The following is a 15196-nucleotide window of genomic DNA, read 5'->3' as shown; positions in this document are numbered from 1 at the left end:
ATTTTTTCCATACCGGGCTCCTTATATGAAAATCGATTCTTAAGGAGTAACTTCCAAAAAATTTTAAATACTTTTTAATACTTTTGAATCACCCTTCTTATGAGTATCTAACATTACAAATAGTTTTAAATTGCTTCTTTTAATAAGGGAAAGTAAATACTAAAAAAATTAAGCTTCAAAGATTAACACCCAAAGCTTAAATATTTGACGTTTGTAAAATAAGAAATTAAAGTCTCAAATAATGAAAATATAAAGGATACAAAATAGTAAATTTAGTTAGAGTATTATTTCGTAAAACCCTTTAAATAAAAAACTTTACGAGTTGTTTTCAAGTATTAATCTTAGTCAACAGTAAAATTCAATGATATAAACGGGAATAAATAAATTTTTGCTGAAAAATCAATGATTGACTATGTGAAACTCTATATTATACTTCGTCAATTCGTAAAAAGTATGTATCAGCCTCAGCAAATTTTATTGCTTGATGCAATAAATTTTATGCGCTACCGTCATCCATTTAAGTACGAAAATAACTTTCGATTCTCATACGCATGCGGTGGCCAAGCGCTCTAAGTTTCAGGGACTATACTCTGTTCACGAAAGGTTGGCGGTTCAAGCCCGTGAATCTGCTGAAATTTTTCTGATGATTTTTCATATAAAGATTCAAACAACTATATAATGTACCGACTAAATCAGTTATTCGTAATAGAGACAAGAATGCAATCAATTAGATGCACGACGATGAGAAAATCGACAATCGGAGAAGGGAGAGGGAGGGGGTGGAATCAGAAACCCGAATAGAACCTTGTACTACGAGAGCAACAATAAAAGCCGGAAATAAATAATTCAAAAAATAAATAAAAATAAAATAGAAAGAAAATAGTATATTGTACAACACGAACGAAGTGAGTGCGCTCATTTGCTCGTGTGGGTAATCGACAACACCACACGAGTTGAACATACATTTTTTTGTTATTAATGCAATATAAGTACTATTTTAGTGCTCGCTGTTTTGTTCAACAAGTAGCTTTTTGCTGATTCAACTGTTGCCGCGACATTTTTGTAGGTTATACGATAATCTGCATGCGACAAGTAAATTTCCCTATCCAAAAATTCCCATAGAATCCACTCAACTGCGACAAAAACCGCATAGAATCCTATAGACTGTATTGGTTTCTATGCGGTTTTTGTCGCAGTTGAGTGTATTCTATGGGAATTTTTGGATAGGGTTGCGTGCGACAAGTTTACTTCGGCCCTATACTGAACTATAGCACTTCTCATAAAGCTCATTCATTCTTATAGAACCTCTATGGGAATTTATGAGAATCTATTGGATTCTATGAGATTTTCTAAACAGGGATTATACGAAAAAATATCACCGCCTATGAGGTGAGATAGCATTACGTCAAAATATTACATGATATTATGACTATGATATTAAGTCGTGACACCGAAAAAAAAATGCAAACTAATAAAATTTTATGAATTTTAATAATTGTACTTGATGAATAAATCATAATGATTAATATTGATGATTAATAATCAACATTACTATTTAACTACTAAATTATCATTTATTTTTAGTTATAACTAAATTTCTATTTAATTTGTTGAACATTAGCTTATGTTTTTAAGTGTTCGTAGTTATCCCACTTTCCCCTACTATCGAATTGTCTGACTTTCCTGATGTTTGAGCTGGTTGTACAGAACTATCTTCCGTTCTAATTAACGGTTCACCATCTAGCTTTTCTAAGCTTGGTAACCGTTTAGCTACATCGACTCTCCAAAGATCCACCTACGAATAGAAAATAAAATAGTAAAACAAGAACTGTTTTTTTTTTTTTTTTTTTTTTTTTTTTGCAAAAGAATAAATATACCGATTCAACGGCTCCTTGAGCTCAAAAAAATTGTTGTGACACATTTTCGAGCTCTTCGAGCTCTATACTACTTTTGTATGCCGTTCTTTAAAAAAAAAAAACGTTTTTTACCATTTTTTCCCCAACGATATCTCAAACGAATTGACCGATTGAGACGGTTCAGGTGGCAATCGACGCGTTTTATTGAGTTCTAAAGCAGATTAGATTTTAGAATTGATTTATCTAGTCGTTCTTGAGAAATTTTAAAAAAACTAAACAGTAAAATTTTCAATTTCTCGCTAAGGAAATCGACGATTTTCGAAAAATTTGGAAAGTTATTGTTTTCAGCCCGATTTGTGAAAATCGAAATTCCATTAGGTGTCGACGTTTTGAGGTCCTAGGAAGATATTCTGACTGTTTTCAGAATGATGTCAGAGTGTCTGTATGTGTGTGTGTGTGTGTGTGTGTGTGTGTGTGTGTGTGTGTGTGTGTGTGTGTGTGTGTGTGTGTGTGTGTGTGTGTGTGTGTGTGTGTGTGTGTGTGTATGTAAATTCTTTATAACTTTTTAAATAATAAACTGATTTTGATGGTTAAGGCGGCAATCAAAAGAGCTTGTTGGCCATCAACTTTTCTGAAAATTTCAGATCTTTTTGATCGAGTAGACTCGAAAATATTGGCGAATTACGAGAAAAAATTTTTTTTTGTGTAGTTTTTTATTGATTTCTCAGAAACGACTTATATGATCAACTTCAAAGTCTAATCAGCTCTAGAACTTAATAAAACGCGTCGATTGCCGCCTCAACCATTGAAATCGGTCGATTCGTTCGTGAGATATCGTGGGAGAAAGAAATGCTAAAAACGGTTTTTTTCGAAAAGAATGGGATACAATAGTATTTTCGAGCTCGAAGAGCTCGAAAATGTACTTACAACAATGTTTTCGAGCTCAAGGAGCTCGAAAACAGCAAGAAGTTTTGGGGCTGGCCCGCAGGGTCAACCGATAGACAGATTTTTTTTTAATTCTTTCGACAACGGTTTCTCTTGAACGAATAAACCAAATTTGTTTGTTGAGATGGCATTCGACGCGGCTTATAAAGTTTCAGAGCTGATTAGATTTTGGAATCAATCCATCAAGCACATTACAAATTATTCAAAAAAATACATTTTTTTTTTAAATTTTATTTTCGGAATATCTCCAAAAGTGCTCTACCGATCAAGCTCAATTTTTTACAGCTTTTAGATATTAACAAGCTGCGTCGAATGCCCCCTTGCCGTTAAAAATCAGTTCATCCGTTCAAAAGTTACAGATATTTACATACGTACGTACGTACGTACAGTAGGACCTCGTTACAAGATTAGCTCGGGGCTGTAGGAGAAAAAACTCTTGGAATTGAGGTACCCCTACTATTGTGCTTATCCCATATAGGAAGAAACAATAGGCCCAAGCTTGGCCGAGGCTTGGCGCAAGACTTATTAACTCTGGGGAAAGCTTGAAATCCAAGCTTGGCCCAAGTCTGTCGAAGCATCGAAATGATAACACCCAGCCAAGCTTGAGTGACAGTGTTGTGCCAAGACTGCATCTAAGTATTGGCCCAATATCGAGAGCCAGTGTTGTGCCAAGACTGTTGCTAAATAAGCACCTATGCTTATTAAAAATAAATTAAAAAAAAAAAAAAATATTAGTAGACATGTGCGGGACGGTAAGATATGGAAATAAATTTGTACACAGAGAAATCAGGTGGATCGATGAAACTAATTTTTTTTTTGCATTTGCTGGGTGTCGAACCTGGTCCTTCATGACTGCTAAGAAAGCGTCTTATCCACTAGGCTGTTACGCTATTCACAGAAGCCAGAGGGGTTTTTAGGTACTATTTGTTATTTAGACTGGTAAACTAAGGCTTGTCACTTGCATAATGGCTGAACCTTGTCCCAAGACTGGCAAACCAAGGCTTGTCACTTGAGCATTGGCTGAATCTTGTCCCAAGACTGGCAAACCAAGGCTTGTCACTTGAGTATTGGCTGAACCTTGTCCCAAGACTGGCAAACCAAGGCTTGTCACTTGAGTATTGGCTGAACCTTGTCCCAAGACTGGCAAACCAAAACTTGTCACTTGAGTGTTGGCTGAATCTTGGCCCAAGACTGGCAAACCAAGACTCGTCACTTGAACGTTGGTCGGATCTCGGACCAACCTTGGGAGGCCGAGCCTCGGTAGCCCAGTATTGTGCCAAGACTGGCCCCGTTGTCAATATTTTTTTTCCTACAAGGGATAACAGGGTTTACGCCCATACCTCGCTATAAGACTATCGCCATTTCGCATTTTATTTATGTATTCGGTTCAACTCTACTCTATCACACAGTGTATCTATTTCATATATAATCATAAATAAACAGAACGTCGTTATTTTCTGTTAATTAATTATGTGATACCACGAAATTTTAAGAATTCTTTATGATAATAATTTATTTGTTCTAAAATCTTTATGTATGTACATTTTATCTCGATTTTAGTCTTAATTGTCGTTAGTCTTATAGCGACGTTGCGGCGCAAATCTTTTATTGAGTTGTTGGTGGCGGAAGCGTTCTGAGCGAGTTTTAACAAATTGTGAGGAAGAGTCTTATAATGCATAGTCTTATAACGAGGTCCTACTGTACATACATACATACATACATACATACATACACTCGGACATTATCTTGAAATTAATCAGAATAGCTTCCTAGAACCTCAAAATGTCAAGATATCTTAAAAATTCGATTTTTTAAAATCGGACCGAAACCAATAGCTTCCCGAATTTTTGAAAATTTCCTATTTTCTTAACGGGAAGTTAAAAAATAGAGATAACAATCCTTCAACGCAAAATTTGTATACATTTTAAATTATTTATAACACTCTAGATATTTTCCCAGTTATTACGTAAAAACATCTGAATCCATTTTTCTCTCAAAAAATTTTTCTTAATTCTTAATAATATGAATGATTCTAATATTCGATTACCTCAACACTTTCGCAAAGCGGATTACCGACGAACAGTAGTTCACGTAAGTTCATCAATTCCTGAAGGCGCATGAATTCATTCCACTCCTTCACTTGGTTATTTGATATATAAAGTACTTTTAAATTTTTCATTGTTGCTATACCTTTCATTTTTTCTATAGAATTATATGAAATCCATAGTTCTTCGAGAGTTTCAGCGAGTGGTTCAAGACCAGTAAATCCTTTTATAACATTTCGTCCTAGTGATAGTATTTTTAGATTTTTTAGAGAACTTATTCCAACAATTTTTTCAATCATATTTGTCGATAATGATAATTTTCGACATTTTGAAAATAAAGATAGAGAATTATCCATTTTTTCTACAGGAGGCCATTGAAAACTCAAATCTACGTCCAGCGCAGATGAAGCATCACATTTATTATCTTCTTCCCAGCGTCGAGCAGCGTCCTTACACGTTGTAGGTTTTAAAATTGACATTTGTTATCTACTATATGTTTAATTAATGAGTAGTACTCTTTATAATGTTTTCTATCAATGGAAAATATATTTAAATAAGAAAAGTAAAAACTCTTTCTGACTTGAATACTTATTTACAATTACAGGGAATACTAACTTGAAGTATTAAATTGATTCTCTGTTACTTAGCACCGGCAGTTACTAAGCTACAATAATCGATTTAGACTTTGTATGTAATGCAAAAAGTAAAAAATTTGATATTATGAAACCACACATATTGTGTCGAAAACAAGTGATATCAATCAACAAGAAAGAAGTTAAACCACTTCGAAATTTCAGTTATGATAAAATTAAATTAAATTTCTCAAAGAAAGTAGGCCTGATCATATGCAATTAGACAGGGTAAAATAAAACCGTAATTGAATTTATATATTGATTATGTATAATCACACTTATCTTTATGATCTGCTTATATCTACCTAGTTTTTCGGCTTGTAACTAATACTATTAGATATAAATTATTATATGGCTATTCGTCATGAGTCCACACATAATGAAGTCCGGTTACAATATATCAAAACTAAAGAATAGGTATATAAATTTTCATTCAGATTGGTGTAGAACTGTGGTTGCTATCGTCGGAGAACGCCGGGTTATATCGTACATATATTATATATATTAAGGTGCTTCGAAAAAAAACTTTAATTTTTTTTTTTGCTCTTACCCCATAAAACGTTAGTGGTTGCCGAGAAAAAAATCCTCCGAAAAGATGGGCTCTCTAGCTCAACTCTAAGAGGTCGCTATTTTAATTTTAATTTCCCATCTGATTAACACGTAAAAATTTATTTTTTCATTCAAAGTGTAATTACTCGTACACTGCTCAATATTTTTCAAATTTATACATAAACCTTCAAAACTGAGTCCTCAAGCTTTCCAAAACCCTATGGCAAGTCATAATTACCATTATTCAAATGCCAATTGAAGCTATCTGAAAAGTATCGATTTTGTATTTCAAAATGAAATTGTTAATTTTCGATTTTTTTTTTGCTAGCTTCAATTAGGGATAATTATGACTTGTCATAGGGTTTTGGAAAGCTTGAGAAATCAAATTTGAAGATTTATGTATAGATTTGAAAAATATTGAGCAGTGTACGAGTAATTACACTTTGAATGAAAAAATAAATTTTTACGTGTTAATCAGATGGGAAATTAAAATTAAAATAGCGACCTCTTAGAGTTGAGCTAGAGAGCCCATCTTTTCGGAGGATTTTTTTCTCGACAACCACTAACGTTTTATGGGGTAAGAGCAAAAAAAAAAAATTAAAGTTTTTTTTTGAAGCACCCTAATATATATAGTAGTAATTTCATTCTGCAGTGATTTTATTGTGGTATTCTTTTATTGGGAAAATTTCAAAGAAGGTCAATATTTTAATGAGATGTTATTAAACAGACATGCAGTGGTAGAGTTTAACGTGATAGAGTTTCACATTTAGTAAGCTCGCTGACGGCTGAGTTATACATGCGTCGTACTTATACAATTGATAAATATTTAAAAACAATTCTTGTCTTAAACGAATAAACATTTTCAAAAGAATAAAATTTTAATCCTTCTGTTAAGATTCCAAACAACGCTAAAAACTTTCCTTGAAAGGTTTCTAAGCTTCATCACTAATTGCATGGAGTCAAAAATTGTTTACCTTCACTTGTTAAAGCAAAAGACGAATTATATAACACTTTTGTCTCGTTTCATGTCCACAACTGAAGACTTTGAACTGTGATATTATGAGCAATATTATAAACCAGTAGTGGTTTCAATAAAATTGAAAGAGTGTGTTAGTTGAAGATTATCAAAACATTTTACTTATTCACCAAAGTGTTAATCAATCACCTATTTAAAGTTTTTTTTGATTTTGTTTGCTCTTTATAAAAAAAAATTACCATTCCATAAACTAATTTTAATCAGTTTATTTAAAAAAAAATTTTTTTGTTAAAGTTAATTGTTTGCTTAAAGAATTATTGTTTAAGAACAAAATAATATACTGAATGCCATAAATAGACAACCAATTGCTATGTAGGGACTTTTTCTTTCACCAATTCTTGCACATTTCCAAAATATACCTCCAACGCTGTAAATATAATTAGCTAATAAATATATGAACAAATTAAAATCATACATCAAATAAAAATATAGTAAGTAACATAAACTCACCCAACTTTTTTGCCATCTATTATACGCGGCATGATTGATCGCACATAAGCACACGTGCATATTAGCAATAAAATCACTGTCATGAGACTTTGAAAATTAAAAAGAGCTGACTGCAAAAAAACAATTTAGACGTTATTTTTTAAATTTACAAAATATTACGACCCTGATTAAACAAAATGATTAAAAATGATTTAAAATGATTTGTTTTTTAATCATTTTAAATACTTTTTAATCCTTCAAATCATTTCTAATCCTGTCTCTTATGGACATTTAACGTGTGAAATCATTTTTAATCATTTTGTTTAATCAGGGGAAAAAAATGGTCTTATCTAAGAATTTATATTAGAAATAAAATCAAAACAAGTTGAATAAAGAATAGAGTAAAATGTTTATGATGATACTGAAGTTAACCAACGTCTAATAATTTTCAGATTTTTTTAAACAATTTAATTTAAAAAAAACTAAAAATATGCACATGTAGAAAATTCAAAAAACTATAAGTGCAATTTTTTCAAATAATTTTTTTTTCATAATTTATCGTTTAAAAAAGAATCCTAAAATTATTAGAAGTCTACTAACTTCAGTATCATATGTTTATGTATAATTTTGTACTTCATATTTGATATTATTTATAATTTAAAGTTCAAGATTGTAAGGTTATGTGCTTAAATATTAGCGAGAAATTTCATTTTTATTTTAAATAAATCTGAATAAAAATAATTTTAATAAACATTATTTTTTTCCAATACAAGTATATACACAAGATTTGCGTCACTCGTGAAAAATTATGAACTACGAATTTATAATAATTAAACACAAAAACAATCTAAAACGAATGTAGACAATTTTGCCTTCACTGTTTCTTGTTTTAATAACACGTTTTTATATGCAATTAATAACATTGTTCAAAATCACGGTAGCAAAATTAATATATATTATGTATTTATAATTGCAATATTAATAAATAAAAACAAGTAAATTTATTGGAATTGAATAAGAATAATGATTCATTACAAATCTCACATAGAACTAACTTTATCAACACCAATAAATTAAATTAAATGAGAAAAAAATTCTTACCATAATGCGTCTGTTATTTTTATCTTTGGAAAAAATATTATCAATATTTAAATAAATTAATATACATAAGGTTCTTCAACTAAACATTGCCATGTTGACAGTTTACTCGTTGAAACCGATTCAGGATTGACATCTGAGAGTTGACATTTCATTTGATGGTAATTGTGTCCCCGTCTGATAGACTTGACGGTGAAAATGTGCCACGCTCCGTAATTTGTAAGGTTGGCTACCCTAATAGCACAGTTTGCTTTAGCAAAAATTTACTTACAAAAGTTTCCTTGAATTTTTCGTCAAATTTCCGTCAACTTCGGACTTTTCCGTTTTTGACAACAATTTATATACAACTTGCTATACAATTTTACGTAACTTTATTACCCGAATTAGAATGCAAATTCACTTCAAAAGTTGACTAGAAAAAATTATTCGTCAATTTTCAGGCAAACTTTTACATCAATTTATTGTTAATTTGACTTGAAAAATTGTTGAGTATTTTTTGGCGTTAAATTGTGGATATTGTTAAGTATAAATTTGCCCTGATAGCCACACTTTAAATATAGTTGCTCAGCAAGTTCTGCAGAGAAACAATTTCGACTAACTCAACGACAAGTTTCTGGTAAGCCTCGGCTGGATAATACTTGCGTGCAAGTTGATGCAAACCAACTGCCGTCATCTGAATCTAATTTGACAGAAAAACTTGCTGTCAATTTGAAGTGAAACTTTTAATAAACTTAACGTTATTGTCGAACAATAACAATTGTAGTCAAATTGAATTTAAGTTACAGACAATTTACTGTCAACTTGAAGATAACTGCATAAGTAAAATTTACTGTAGTTTCCCTAATAGCCACCTTATCCACAAGTTAACTTCAAGCTACTGCCGTATTCAAAAGCCAACTTAAAGAAAAATGTTGGAGAGCAGTTACCTTTAAGTTGACAGTAAATTGTTTGTAACTTGAATTCAATTTGACAACAATTGTTATTGTCAGACAATGACGTTAAGTTGATTGAAAGTTTCACTCAAATTGACAGCAAGTTTTTCTGACAAATTACATTCAGATGACGGCAGTAGATTTACATCAACTTGCAAGCAAGTATTATCTAGCCGAGGCTTTCCAGAAACTTGTCGGTAAGTTAGCCGAAAATGTTTCACTGCAGAACTTGCTGAGCAATTATATTTAAAATGTGGCTATCAGGGCTGCTTTAAAATTTAGTAAAAAATATTTTTACTGCAGCTTTCCGGAAAAATAAAATTGTACATAAATAATTATTAAAATTATGCTTACCTTAAAAAATGTAGATTTATATTAATTTTTTATTATTCTTTTATATAAAATATTTGAAAAATTGGTCATATTTTTTTTTATAAATAAAAATAAAAAATTTAATTATTTAATAATTTTTTAACAAGTTGGAAAAATGTTTTTTTATTTTTTTGAAAGTACAAATACCAATTTTTATCAATATATTGTATATCATGAATTACTCGTCTGTATCGAGTATAATAATAAGTAAAAAGGTTTTCGCTCTTGAAAATTTCACAAATTTCGATATTTAATTCGATAAATCTTTGACGTTTTATACTGAAAGAAAAAAATATAAATAAATAACAGTTTAAATTTTTACTCCAAATGCACTCATGTATTAACTTACATAAATATATTAAGTTGATGACAATCGCCATAAGGATTAATAGCTTGAAAATGTCGGTCTTGTTCACGTTCTTTATAATAATTCGAGCTAGTGAATTTCTTTTTTTTTTCTTAATCGTTGCTCATTTTCATATTAAAGTTACTTACACCTTTTCCATCAGTAGACTTCGTTAACAATCGATAATTTGGCCGTAAATATAATTAAAATGTATATTTTTAGTATAACTAGATGTACACAATAAATTTGTTATTTTTTATAAGAGATTCGTTTTTAATTAAAAATGTAAGATGATTTTCATTCTGTGACAGAAATTACATTATCAAGTTATTATCATGTGTATTAAAATTTTTATTGCTAATAAAAACTTATTTTTAGTTTAATTTAATTAATTAGATATACAGTAGGACTTTGTTATAAGACTAACTCGGGGCTGAAGGGGAAAAAATTCTTGCAATTGAGGTAGCCCCACGATTGTGCTTAACAGCGCCTGCGCTCAAACCTCGCTATAAGACTAGCACCGTTTTGCGTTTTATTTATGTATTCGGTTCAACTTTACTCTATTATACAGTATATCTATTTTATATATAATCATAAAAAAACAAAATTTTGTCATTCTTTTCTGTTAATTACCTATGTAATACCACGTAATTTTAAGTATTCTTTATGGAAATAATTTATGTAATCTAAAATCTTTATGTATATACATTTTATCTCGATTTTAGTCGTAATCGTCATTAATCTTATAACGAGGTTTTGGCGCAAAACTTTTATTGTGTTGTTGGTGGGGAATGCGTTTCGAACGAGTTTCAACAAATTGAGGGGGAAAGACGAAAGAGTCTTATAACGCGTAGTCATATAACGGGGTCCTACTGTACTAATTTTTTTAAGGTTATGTCAGTTCAAATGTTTACTATACAGTATGTACGGTAATAATATTAAAAAAAAATAAAAAATGTAATTTAAGTTTATTTTAACAAAAATAATATTCTGTTAATTAACTCGCGTTAATATACGATTGTTATCCATATTTGTTTAAATATTACTACTTATAGATGTCAGATAAAAAGTAATGTAGATATATTAACATTACATTGTGTCAGTTGGTTCGTCTATTTTTTATTGATTTTATATTTTTTTGTTTTATCTCATTATGTATATAACATGTATTTTTACAATAATTATTAATTAGTTAATTAATTAATGATGATAAAATAGATCATTTAATTAATTTAATATACTTACATAGATTGGAGGACAAAATAAATCACAATTTTATAGTACTTGATTTCAAATTAATTGCGATTCACCAACAGTTAACCACTAACATGTCATTTTTAAACAATTGACAATTTGAGAACGATTGCAGCGTCGCCTTAAAATTGGTGAACGATACACGATACTGTTATTTAGATTAATAGACTCGAGTCGCGTTATGAGTCCGTCGATTTATATTTCTCTTGAAGACATTCCCCCTCCATGAACTAAAAAAAAAATTCATTTCAGTCTCTTGATATGAGACCGAAACGTTGGTGAGACGAATTAAATGTTATTTTTTAATGAAAATACAAAATACAACTTTTAATAACATATTTAATAATTATTATTGCTATAATAATCATAGAATCCGTGTTATTATAATAAATAGTTAAATAATTAATTATAAATTAATGGACTAATAGTTACGGACTTATCGCGGGCTCATAACGCGATTATTAAGATAAACACGTACGCTCTCACACACTTGTAAAGTAGGGGAAATATATTCAACTATTGAACAGAAGTGGGGGTACAGGAATTCTTAGAATTATATTCTCCTACACCCCTGCAGGTGGAATCAAAACGCGATTCGACTGTATTTATTACAAAATATGGTAAATTTTTCAATAGCTACAGCAAAAACATTTGATTTTTCTGTAATTTTTAACTTTAAAACTATAAATAGTATATTACATACCTAGGCCAGTAAAATAAGAAAAGTCTCAGAGCACATGTAATTGTTGGCCGAGGCGAAGCCGAGGCTGACAAACATGTGGTCTGAGGCTTTCTTTTTTACTGGCCAAGGTGCGTATACTATTTTTCTGCTCGACGAAGCCGGAAAGTCGCAACTTCGTTTGGGGCAGCGGCCCGAAAGTTGCCACTTTCCGGCCGGAGGGCAGAAAAAATATTTATTTATCTTATTAATTTTTAACGTTTAATTATATTTTACCGTCATACTACAGTAGCAAATTAACGACTTTTTCTTTATTTTTTACATTGTATATCTGAATAATTATAGAAAAAAAAGATCATTAGATCAGAATTTTCATAACGTCCCACGATTACTACGAATTTAATGGTAATTTTTAATGAAAATTTCGTTCTGTGTAGGTATGATCAGACCCTATGATTTTTCCCGGGATTCTCATTTATACTTGACAGTTCTCATTGAGGACCTTTGAGTGGTGATATGTGATTACTTTCCGTGCGTTAAATAAAAGGGCAAAGGAATATTGAGGTTTCTGAGACTGAAACCGAAGTTTAATTTTTGTTTAGGGTAAATTTCTTCTACATTACAAAAAAAAGAAAAACATTTTATTCACTTAGGTATATATTTTTGTTGAAAAATATCTGTTTCAAATTTTTGAATATTATATTTTTAAATGTCTAACATCAAGTTGATTTGGGCGTTAACTTTGAGTTAAATAAAAATTATCGTTTGAAAGTGACTAATAAAATTTTATTTAATCTAAAACAATATTGTATAGATTAGTATAGAGCTAGTATATAAAAATCGTGGGTAGCTTCGTTCATAATTTAATACTTATGAAAATAAATTTCAATAATTAAAACGAATTTTAATATGCTTATAAAATTTATTTATTTTGTAGAAAATGATGAGACATCATGAATTGAGTATAGATGATAGGCTTTTTTTATAACTTACAAAAACTTAAGAAAGTTTAGATGGATAAACAAAACGGTTTATTTTGAATTAAAGAATTGATATCCCTTATTATTTTTTTGTATTTTCAAAAATTTTTCAATATATTAACAATTTTTTTTATCTCAAACTGAAATGGAAAATTAATATTTTTTAGATGTAGGCAACGCATTCTTGGAAATGTTCGGTAATTTCCGCTATCATTCGATGATTTTCGTCATGCCATCTGCCTCGGCTACATTCTCCTTTCACTTCACCTCCATGCTCATATCTTGCCGTCATTGCACGTCATTGGATCAAGTTGTGAATACTGGTGGATACATGTAAAACTTCATAGTATCATGGAGCTCGTTGCTACGATTGAGTTAAATTGTCGATTCTTTGTTTTTACATCAGTGCGATACAATAGTTAAATACAATTGATGTGATATATTTGAAATTAATAACATTAATCTTAAATTATGAAAATAGCGCGGTTAAAAATACATAATTATTTAAACTAAGTGTCGCGTAAGCTCTGCAATGAAATTTTAAAGGCTCAGACAAAACTTTTATCCGTTGTATTGGACGCCGCTTGAGTTGTGTGGTTAAGATCTTCGATCGACACACTAGCTCGATCCCACTAGTAAGTCCTTTTTTACTTTTTGATTTATGAAATATTTACAATATGTCAATATTTGAATAAAAATCCAAATTGTTAACATTTAAAATTCAAATTTATTATATTTCTATCAACGTAAATCACTGAATTACAAGAATAACCATGACAGTAATGATTTATTAATTTTATAATAATTTGATTTAAAAGCAAAGAATAACAACTGTTTTTTTTGTCTATTCCATGTATTTAAATTCAGGTCATATCTATTTTATAAATTTATTGATTATGTCATGATTCAGATATAGTAAATTGTAAAAATTGATAAATTTATTGCATGGAACTTTTAAATATAATCAATTACAATGAAAATCAGTGGAATAATTCTCTACACAATTGTTTTATTGTTACAAATTATTATGCAAGATCGAGAATATTATCACATTTTCAAATATTGTGTTGAGACAGTTGATTTGATTGATTTTGAGTTTGTAAATACTTGATTAAAAATAAAACGCTCAATATGAACAAGAAAATTGTATGATTATGTTATATCATCGAATCACTTATTAAAGTAACATAAACAATACGACGTTGTAATTTCAAAGTAGATTCACTGACAGTAAGTGCTATCGGGACTCTTAAATGCACCTAAGCGGTCAAACGATTTTGTGTATATTGTTTTAAATTTAATTTCGTTTTTTGTAAAATGAAATATACATTTTTGTTTGTAAATCTTTAATATCAATTCGAAAATCTATTATGAAACGAAACGATACGATAAAACGATAAATTCTCTGTAAACAAATCGCGCCAATCAAACGTTCATCATTGGTTTTGGATGTGGTCTGGTAATATTTTTTTTAGCAATAATTGTTTGCATAATTAATTGTCACTTAGTTAAAATAAAACAGATATACAGTCTTTTTATAATGTTTTTAGTAGTGTTTCTAAAAAATATTTGGAGAAAAGGTAATGATAGTATATTTGTTTCACTTTTAATAGCTACTAAACATTTTTATAGTAGTATGCCTAGCGAATTTGTTTATACCGAAAATTTAAGTTATTTTTGTGTTTATTTCCGGTATAGTAGAAAATGAATAACATTTTGGTATGTTTTAAGAATTATACCCAATTCATACCAAGATTATACTCAAATCTTCTCATGTTTTGGGTATATTTTTAAATTTTTCGTACTAAACCCGAGTAGAAAATACCTGATGTAATGCCTGACACTATATCCGGGCCAGGTCAGGTACCACTACGGTATGCCGGAGAGGGCATGCCGTAGTCTTACCTGATCAGTTTCGGACAGGGCATAGATCAGGATAGCCCAACATTAAAACTATTCGAGTAGTCTAAGGTTTGCCGGAAGAGGACCGGATGGAAAACGGATTTTGAAAACCCTCGGCTAAAATTATAGAGCCGTGCGAGG

The 15196-nt window shown here is 30.2% G+C and overlaps 3 protein-coding genes across 5 annotated transcripts in view; 1 reads left to right on the top strand and 2 right to left on the bottom strand.

Moving 5' to 3' along the window:
• Nucleotides 1-1509: 1509 nt before the first annotated feature.
• Nucleotides 1510-7102, bottom strand: LOC130666179 (dynein axonemal light chain 1-like). Its single transcript, XM_057467008.1, has 2 exons — nucleotides 4849-7102; nucleotides 1510-1795 (listed from the first exon to the last, which is right to left on the bottom strand). Exons 1-2 carry the CDS (start codon nucleotides 5323-5325, stop codon nucleotides 1631-1633), a joined length of 642 nt encoding a protein of 213 aa, XP_057322991.1. The 5' UTR covers nucleotides 5326-7102; the 3' UTR covers nucleotides 1510-1630.
• A 152-nt stretch (nucleotides 7103-7254) lies between these two features.
• Nucleotides 7255-8924, bottom strand: LOC130666180 (protein kish-A). 2 transcript variants are annotated; one of them, XM_057467010.1, is made up of 3 exons: nucleotides 8594-8924; nucleotides 7514-7623; nucleotides 7255-7430 (listed from the first exon to the last, which is right to left on the bottom strand). In XM_057467010.1, the coding sequence occupies exons 1-3, from the start codon at nucleotides 8594-8596 to the stop codon at nucleotides 7325-7327; spliced, it is 219 nt and encodes a 72-aa protein (XP_057322993.1). In that variant the 5' UTR covers nucleotides 8597-8924; the 3' UTR covers nucleotides 7255-7324. The 2 variants fall into 2 exon arrangements, with proteins under 2 accessions (XP_057322993.1, XP_057322992.1); XM_057467009.1 differs by lacking the exon at nucleotides 8594-8924 and adding an exon at nucleotides 8365-8430.
• A 3834-nt stretch (nucleotides 8925-12758) lies between these two features.
• LOC130666178 (pleckstrin homology-like domain family B member 2) overlaps nucleotides 12759-15196 on the top strand; it is a 46100-nt gene continuing 43662 nt past the window's right edge. The window contains exons 1-2 of one of the 2 annotated variants that reach the window (XM_057467007.1): nucleotides 12759-12776; nucleotides 13321-13788. The gene's annotated coding sequence lies outside the window, so the exon portion shown is untranslated. Of the gene's footprint in view, nucleotides 12777-13320; nucleotides 13789-15196 lie in introns of those variants that run through there. The other variant, XM_057467006.1, reaches the window with a different exon arrangement.

The sequence above is a fragment of the Microplitis mediator genome, chromosome 3 (genome assembly GCF_029852145.1).
Source record: "Microplitis mediator isolate UGA2020A chromosome 3, iyMicMedi2.1, whole genome shotgun sequence".
NCBI classification, from domain to species: Eukaryota; Metazoa; Arthropoda; class Insecta; order Hymenoptera; family Braconidae; genus Microplitis; species Microplitis mediator.
This window is presented reverse-complemented; position numbering and strand designations above follow the sequence as displayed.